We start from the raw sequence: 9190 nt of genomic DNA on the forward strand, positions 1-9190 counted from the left end.
TAGTGTCTGGTTCCCTAACTCCAAATTAAACTGTGCAACCTTTGTCCACCCTCCCTCAATCTTCTCCACAGAGTGACGGCGGTGATGAAAATGGCTCTGACAACTTAATGCACAGCATGGACCCACAGCTGGAACGGCAGGTGGAGACCATCCGTAACCTGGTCGACTCCTACATGGCCATCGTTAACAAAACTGTCCGCGACTTGATGCCGAAGACCATCATGCACCTCATGATAAACAACGTAGGTCCTTTGCCGTAGCCTACTTATACAAAAGCTATTTTCCTCTGACATCACACTGAAGGAAGGAAGCTCATAGGCCTTCGAAATATTGTACTGCTGTTTTCCAGGATGTAAGCCATGTACATGTCAGAAATGTAATAAATTATAACACTTTTACACTCTCTGGATTAATGAGCAGCTGTAAGGACAAACTATAGTTTAAAACAGGGGTGTCCAAAGTGCGGCCCGAGGGCCATTTGCGGCCCTTGGGGGGATTTTTTTGCGGCCCGTGACTTCAAATGAAGAATCAGAAGATTTTGGCCCGAGGCCTTGATTAAGATTGGCACATTATCTTATTTTTCTTTTTCTTTTTCAAAGGCTGAACAATATTCCTAAAATAGAAAATGTTCAGTAACATGTTTGTTTCTTTTACTATTTTCCACATTTTTTTTTGTAAACTATGAAAAAAAACTTATGCAAAGTTTTTGCAAACAAGCGGACTGTTGTTTAACCATTTAATGACCTGAGCTAAATGCAGAAAGCGTTTCCAAAAACAATGAACCACATTACAGACTTGATTCTGAGAAAAAAAAACAAATAAAGTAGATAAACGAAGAAACCAAAATATTTGATTTCCTTTTATTATTTCTTTAGCGAGCCTTTTGATTCTGATCTCCAAAGCCTTACTATTTTTTCAACTATATTTCAAAAAACAAAACCTGTGGCCCGCGAGCGATTCTAACACGACAATTTTGGCCCGCAAGAAAAAAAGTTTTGGACACCACTGATTTAAGACATTGAGACATATTTCAAGTGGAAGAAAATATTTGATAACCTTACCTTCTGTGAGACAAGAGGTAATGACAGCATTCAAGCCTCATAAATAAAACTATGCAAGCTTGAAGGTAAACTCTTAATTTACAGTACGTTAGCTTGGAAGTAAATTATTAGCTAACAAAACATTAGCTAGGAAGTAAACTCCTAGTTTACAGTACGTTAGATTGGAAGTAAATTCACGTAACATTCTGACGTTATGTAGAAAAGAAATACTGAAAAGAAAAACTCCCTAGTAATAGTGAATAAACCAGTTACTAACATTTATTCTATTGTATTATGTACCACTACCAAATAAAAGTATTTTCAGCAACTTCCAGGCTCACAGTAATATCAGGGAAGTTGCTGAATGCTAACTATTCGCTGTTGTCTGACTGCAGCTAACGGGTTATCTAATTATTGTTTTAACTGAAAATACAGCAAGATTTTCCTCCAGAAATTGTCTTTGTAGTTGCTTATGAATTGAGAAGTGGTAAAATGGTTATGTTTGATCAGATACTCTTATTTATACTGCTTGTAACTTGTACTATGGAATATAGCAGTAAGACATTGTAACAGCATTTTATATTTTCACCCTGAAAGTGACTTCAGAGGAAATTAGCTGCTGTGTGAATGTGGTCAGTTGCATCGGACACAGCAGGCATTTTTCAAACATCTCTCTCTTGTTATCCAGACTAAAGAGTTCATAAACGCCGATCTGCTGGCCCAGCTGTACTCGTGCGGCGACCAAAACACACTGATGGAGGAGTCTCAGGAGCAGGCCCAGCACCGTGACGAGATGCTGAGGATGTACCATGCCCTGCGAGAGGCCCTTAATATCATAGGTGACATCAGCACAACTACTGTAACCACGTCCATGCCGCCCCCTGTGGATGACTCCTGGCTGCAGGTGCAGCGCGGCAGCTCTGGAGGAAGGTAAGACCCAACAGACAGGAGAAGAGCAACAGCTGGTGGGCAAAGATGGCTGTGTTTTAAACCTTAAAGTTGCCTTTCATTAAGGTTAATATAGTGCAACATGAATCTCTAATCTCTCTGCTTACCTGTGCCTTTCCTGTCTTCTCCACCAGGTCTCCAGCCACCAGCCCTACTCCCAACCGCCGAGCTCCTCCGGGACCTCCAGGCCGCCCGGTCTCTCGTGGTCCTCCACCTGGCCCTCCTCCTGCCGGGGGGCCCCCTGTACCTTCTCGCCCAGGGGCTTCTCCAGACCCTTTCAGCGGGCCGCCACCCACTGTACCCTCCCGGCCTAACCGTGGGCCCCCAAGTGTCCCCAGGTGAGTGAACACATGGGTGATATACAAGTGCGTCTTACGGTACAGGGACTTTAAAAATCCAAACCACAGTTTATGATATTAAAAAAAAGATATCCAGCCTGAAGTGTGGATATTTCTGTTACTAAGGGGGATGTGAAGACACCTGGATGAGGGGATAAAGGAGGTAAATGACAGTGGAAGAAAACTGGTTTTGATAGATGAATAGAAGACTAGTTTGAGCGATTCCCTGATAGATTGATAGATCGTGATGTTGTTTATACTTTATGGGTTTTTTTCCTCTTTTCCTATTGGTCTTGGCAAATTTTTTCTTTGCCTATCTGCCACCATTTTAAACTCTCAACATGCTGTCAAGCATCATCAATGATAGCTAACACGTCACTCATTGTCATCGCTTACACCCACCCAACCACTGTCCTCTTGTGACTTACTTAGATATTGTTTTCACCAGAATGAGCAAAGTGGCTCTGTACTAAAAAAGACTGGGGTTTCTATTCACCATTAATATCTTCCTTTTCACCTGTTTTATGTGCTTTACGCTTGCCTGTGTTTGTGCTCTAGCTAACTTCTTTTTATTCCTCAATTCACTGTCAGAGTAGTAGCTTGGAGACTTGGAAGTTGCCGAGCTCAGCCCTCACTGGCGGATATAAGACTTAAAAAATCCTCTCAAAGTTCTCAATTACAATCCTCAGAAGTGAATGTTTCGATGTATTTTGATCCATCAAAAGTGAGCGCTGAACCCGTGTAACATTGGCTTTTTTTCCTGCACTGTAACTGTTGCACTCCTCTTCTCTTCTCCTCCTCTACATCCCTCTTTTCCTCACCACACCTCTGTCCCACACATGACTATTGTTCCTTCTACAGAATCACTATCACTGACCAATGAGGACTAACTTTTCGGGTACGTGGGGTTACTGTCAGTCACCATCGTCATAACCAACATCATCTTTCTCTTCCTTCTTTTTGCGGCATGCCAATTTCTTTTTCTTAATTTTTCGTTTCTCCTCAGAGTGCTGCATGGGCAAACACACACCCAGCTCAGAGGATGTGTGTTTGCATCAGTGTTTAAGCCTTTGGGGGTTGATGCTAATTCATTTCTTTATTCAAGGGGAATCAGTGTGTCAGAATGTGTCTGTGTCTCACAAACAAGGATTTTTCTCATACATCAGGGGTAATGGGTTAGACAGGGGTCAACTAAACCATTTAAAACGTTATTATGGTGGTTGTGTGAGTGTTACATGTAATGTATGTGAGCCATGTTATTCCAACCATCCCTGAAATGGTCCTGGAGTAACTGATATGGTGTCTGTCAATGTCATTGTTCAGTGGAGCTTAGCGATTGTGCGGCAGTTAACAAACTTCTTTCCAGGGAATACATGTTTAGTAGATAAATTGGTTCATTTTGGGGATTATGTTCACTGGCTTTGAGATCTTAAATCTCAGGACTGGTCAACTGAAATGTGTTGCTTCATGCTAAGCTAAGTAAACGGGTTACTTCTTCATATTACTTTAATGTTAGCTAATGTTCCACCGCTGCCCTTCAGGTTAAACAATTATAAGGTTAACGCTATTGCTTCCTTATTCAAGAAGAGCGCAAAATGCATTTGATGGAAGTAAATAAAGGAGTTTTCTTTCTTTAATGTATAACCGACATGTTTGATAACTCACGAGCTACCTAAAGCTAAAGTTAGCTCTCAACCATTTGCACATAACCTTGCACATTGACAGTTTTACGCAGTGCAATAGGAAAGGCCTAAATACCTGGCTGACGATAATGCGAGCTCGCAAAGAGCATTTGTTAGATAGCAAATCAAGAAATTACCTATCTTATGGTATGTTAGCTAGTTTATGGTAATAAGAGTTAGCTAATAGATGTTAGCCCACAAAAGTAATAGGTTGAATGCCAATGGAGTTTTTTGTGTGGCACTTTTAGGGAAGCAACTACTGAAACCTAAATCTCAGCCTTCAAACCCTGTGAGGTTTGGTGAATATTGTAAATGGTGGTCGCTTATTTCAGTTGTACAGACATAACCCGATAAACATGACCCTTATAGTCTCTATATGTATTCCTTGACCCAAACATGGGTTTAAGGGTATTTAAGTTTTAACCACAAAGCTCTTAAAAACAGTTACACCATTGGATAATTTATAGAGATCATTATGACAGAGGATAATATTTAATCTTTGGTGCATGCCTTTAAGACAACACTGGTACAGAGTTATACTGTCTGTGTTTGGCTTCCACTTCAAACATACATTACCTGCATTTTGGACATGTTAACAAAGGCCAATATCTTTGCGATGTTGGTTGGGTTTCTTTTCATGTGTTAGCTCTTGATAAAGGTTTCTGGGTGAGCGAAGGTACGCAGTTATATTGACATGCGCATCAATTTACACATGGGGAAACTTTAACAACAGAACGTAAGTATAAATCCAAAACCTAAAATTGAAGAATACAAAAAAAACCCTGTAAAAAACATATCCAACATTTTCCAACCTTATCTTTTTTTTGCATCTGTTTGTCTCTGTTTATGTGTATGTGGCAGTCGGAGACCCCCACCTTCTCCAACCCACTAGACCTCTGACCTCCTTCCCTCCCTGCCTGTCGCCCGTCTAATTATCCGAGAGACCATGGACAACAGTGCCACCTTCCTGCCGTCCTCTACCACACCTGACCTGAGCCGGCTCCCTTCTCTTACCCCCCTTACATTAAGTCACTTCTCTCTCTTTCCCAATCACCCCACTCCCAAGAACCCCTACCTACACACACACACACACACACACACACACACACACACACACACACACACACACACACACACATACACTCACACACTCCTCTGTTTTTGTACAGAGATGCTGCAGAATACTTGAAACACTCACCTGCATGACTGACACACAAACATGCTGTACCCTCAGAAATTTAAATAAACTCTGTAGAGGATATGAAATCAAAACAAATCTGTGTGTATGCGCACATGTGCATGCACACCTGCTTACTCAATACAAACACATATATTTAAAATGTATATGTATATAATAGTGAATACATGCAGAATATATGTTCCCACTAATTAAGCATGACACTTTGCCTACTCCAGCCTGTCCTTTAGGTGTTCTGGGTGCTGACGTACATTTTGTCCCTCAGTTGTTTTCATTATCTTATTCAATTCAGGTTTTCTCCCTGATTTCTGTTTTGCTTTCCATATTTTCATCAAGAAATATTTGAACTAAAATGTTTTTATTGTTCAAAACATTTGTATGTCTCTCATGCCCAGTGAAAGAGCTTTTTTTTATCATGTTTAAAGGTAGCTACTTTTAAAGAAATATATATTTTGGGGCATTTTATGCCTTCATTAGATAGACAAGACAGTGGATCGAGTTGGAAATTGAGGAGAGAGAGTGGGGAATGACATGCGGGAAAGGAGCCACAGATTTAGTTTGAACCAGGGCCGTCCACTGCGAGGACTATGGTCTCTGTAAACGGGGACAACGACCTAACCACTAGGCCACTGGCTCCCCTAAGGTGGCTAATTTTGAACTCAAAAATGACATTTAAGGGAAAAAAAATCATAATGTGCGTAACTAATTATTCTGTTCATGTATTTGGGTGACTATTCATTTTTTCCCAATATATATATATTGAGCAGCTAAATGACATTTCCTGTTGTACAAACTTAAGCCTGCTGATTACAGATAGGCCGACACATTTTGCTTGTAGCACGTAAAACAACAAGATTATATATTTGTGAGGTAATTCTCTGGGGTCTTCTCTTTATGATTGGTGTGGGGGGTTCTCCTTCATGTAAGGTGTTCTTTTATTTTTCACTAATTTTACTCTTTTGCTCCTGAAAGCTCTTTACCAGCCCCTCTTAAATCCCCACATTCCCCCTCTCATCTCCTTCCTTTAAATTGTTTTGGTGCAACTTCACCCATTCACTATGAATCAAAATCTAGACCTACATGGCCGGGACAGTGCCAGGGCTACCGCTCCTCTGCTTTTCTTGTCTTTTCCTTCTCCTCCTTATCTTTCTTTTAATTGTCTCTAAGTTCAAATATTTCATAACTTTCTGTTCTTTCTGCAACTGAATCATTTTGAGTGGAGAGCCACGTGTTCAAATAATCTCACACAACCACCTCTAAAAATCGCTGCTGTCTGTGTTTCTGCAGAACCTATGCAACTACTGTTTCCCAATATTATTTTGGCTGAAAGAGGCGCCTCCCATGACACTTCTTCCCCTCTCTTCTTCGCATAAATTTTTTTTGTTGCGGAGTCATATCAAGGCTGGATTGAGATAGAAAGTGCAATATATAGAAACGCAGCAGTAACACAAGAATTAGGGTATAGCCTATTGTAAGATGAGAGGAAGGAAAGCTGTGGCCTGGGTCGCACCCCGAGACTGTTAGATCACTCTTCATAAGCCCTTTTATTCAGAGGGAATGAGGTCCCCAATGGGAAAGGTTTTAGGTGTTTGGAGTGGGTTTCTTAAGTCAGCTTCAACAACATTATCCTAATAAGGAGACATTTCTTTTCCTTTGAAGAAACGCTCCGGTCAGAAACCTCAAATGTTGTTTTAACGTCACAGTACTGTTCTTCCAGGTTGCAAAAACTCTAAATGAAAGCGAATCTGACCAATCCTGATCTATAAGCAATTGTAAAGACACTGAATAGTGATATCCTACTGCCGCTACTGCTTAACGAGTAAAGTTAGCATTCAGTTGGCTATGTCCTTGCTAACATTGCCAGCTTGTTATCATATTATGTCACCATCAAACGTGGATGTTCAATAGGATAATTTACATTTAGCTAAGAACATTCATGTTAGCTAATAATGAGACTTTCATCTTAGAGAAAAATGTTAGCAAGGAAACATGAATGTTAGCTTAAATAGTAAAACGTCAGCAATGAACGTGGACGTTAGCTTGACACGCTCATGTTAGATGGGAATGTGATTTTTAAGCAAAGAAGGATTATTATTATTATACATTTTGGATATGAACATGAATGTTAGCTTCAAACTGAACGATGTCTTGCAAATGTTGACTGCTAAGTTTAGCTAATTATCAAATATAGACTGTTAACTTCAAATACAGACCATTGTCCCTCAAGATTTTACCCTTTAAATTGCTCATTAAGTTGATGATCTATTGACATTTTTTAGCATACACTTTGTTAAGACGTTCAACCTGGAACACAGAAGTAGGCTATGACATTATGACAGCGTTTCAGCTTCCGCCCCTTGTCAGAAGAAAATGGCCGCCGTGTGAATATGCATTAAATCTTCTGATTGGAAATCGTTTATCATGCTGCTCTGCCATTTATTTTGTTTGTTTTGTTTCCCCCCCCTCCTCTTTTTTCACCCTTTTCTTTCTTCTCTCAGTGGTCATGGGGGTGAGTGAGAACATGAAAAACAGCCACAGTCTATGCATAAAACGATCAATCGCTCCTCCCGTCTCCGCCTCATGGCGTTGTTGAGAACCTGTGATCTGAACCCATCTTTCACTACCTGTTTTGCCACTGAATTCTTCTGTCGGTGTGATGTGCTGTATTTTAACCGTCTACAAAAACAAACCAACCCACCAGCCTCAAAAACCCATATCTACTCTGAACTGCAAGTGATGTCATTCTAGTCATAAAAAAAACACCTGAAACACTTTCCTAGTTATTCTTAGTACAACTCCAAAGCAAAACAAAGCATATTCTATTTATCAGTCATTATTTAAAGTTTATAATGGACATATCTTAATGTGTTATTATGTATATGTGTGGTGCATCTTCTTGGACTTCCACTGTTTAGAAACTTTAGTCCACAATGTATGAAATATCTTAATATTTAAATTATTACGAATAAATGAGTATGTGTATAAGGGAATAATATTTGGAAAACTTGTATAAAAAATGTATTGCAGTGAAATTGATGGATGTTGGCAGTTTGTTTGATACTTTAGCGTGTAGCAGAGGGTGTTTTTGTTTGTTTTGTTTTTCTTGTCTCTCCCTCAGGGAGCGACAGAGTGAATGTGTGAACTCCTGCAGCCAACAGGTCCTGCATCTTGTTCAAACTGCTGTGGATGAAATGATGACTTTACCCTGCAGGACTGCCATGCTTTGTGAACACATTAAAAATTCAGTGTACTGAATGATGCTTCTTCTTTCTTTACTGACAAATAATATTAACCGAGGAGCTGGATCTGTCGAGGGAGGCGATCACCAAAGCTAGAAGGATTTTGGAGGAACAAATAAACAAAACCTGAAGAGCAGATTGCAAAACAATGAAGGACTTTTTTAAAATTCTCTGAACAAGTTTGATTATAGTTAAAGCTTTGCAAAACTATGAATCAGTTCCTCTTGTGTCTAAAAGATATTTTAGTTTCCAACAGAACTTTAAAGTACAAAACAAATGGATGACCAAACAATCAGTAAACGTCTCCGTAAAGATTTCTCTTTTAGGATTAGACAAATTAATGATATCAGTGAATTATGAGCAAGGCTCTTATCAGCTATGCATCCATTCATAGTAAATGTCCCTTTCTTGTTCTAAAGCTGTGATAATAGGGAGAATTAAACACAATTTTATAATGTTTTACGCATGAGATGAAAAAATAAGCTTGTGAAAGAATTGTTTCTAAACAGATACAAATATATGACTGATGATGTGAAGTTGTTTTTTAAAGCTTTGGTGGTTTTCAATACTATAGAATTATCGTAAAAATAGCAGGATGTTATTGTTTGGTTTTAAACACATGGTACTTAAAAGTACAGCAGTACCAAAAAAAACTGAGCATTACATCAGATCACAAAAATGTTCCAGAACCACGGTACAAGCTTGTACAACACATATTTGCCATGTGGTCACATGTTTTTGGACG

General features: G+C 39.5%; 1 protein-coding gene across 13 annotated transcripts in view; it reads left to right on the forward strand.

Annotated features, from left to right (window-relative positions):
* The window catches only part of dnm1a (dynamin 1a), a 53552-nt gene extending 45091 nt beyond the window's left edge, over window positions 1–8461 (forward strand). For 6 of the 13 annotated variants that reach the window (XM_065965451.1, XM_065965440.1, XM_065965439.1 and 3 more), the window contains 4 exons: window positions 72–242; window positions 1729–1970; window positions 2123–2326; window positions 4870–8461. In XM_065965451.1, coding sequence (XP_065821523.1) covers window positions 72–242; window positions 1729–1970; window positions 2123–2326; window positions 4870–4900 — 648 coding nt within the window. In that variant the 3' untranslated portion in view covers window positions 4901–8461. Of the gene's footprint in view, window positions 1–71; window positions 243–1728; window positions 1971–2122; window positions 2331–2452; window positions 2490–3187; window positions 3225–4869 lie in introns of those variants that run through there. The other 7 variants (XM_065965449.1, XM_065965441.1, XM_065965448.1 and 4 more) reach the window with 5 other exon arrangements.
* The last annotated feature ends 729 nt before the right edge of the window (window positions 8462–9190 follow it).

This window comes from Labrus bergylta, chromosome 17, assembly GCF_963930695.1.
Source record: "Labrus bergylta chromosome 17, fLabBer1.1, whole genome shotgun sequence".
Classification (NCBI taxonomy): Eukaryota; Metazoa; Chordata; class Actinopteri; order Labriformes; family Labridae; genus Labrus; species Labrus bergylta.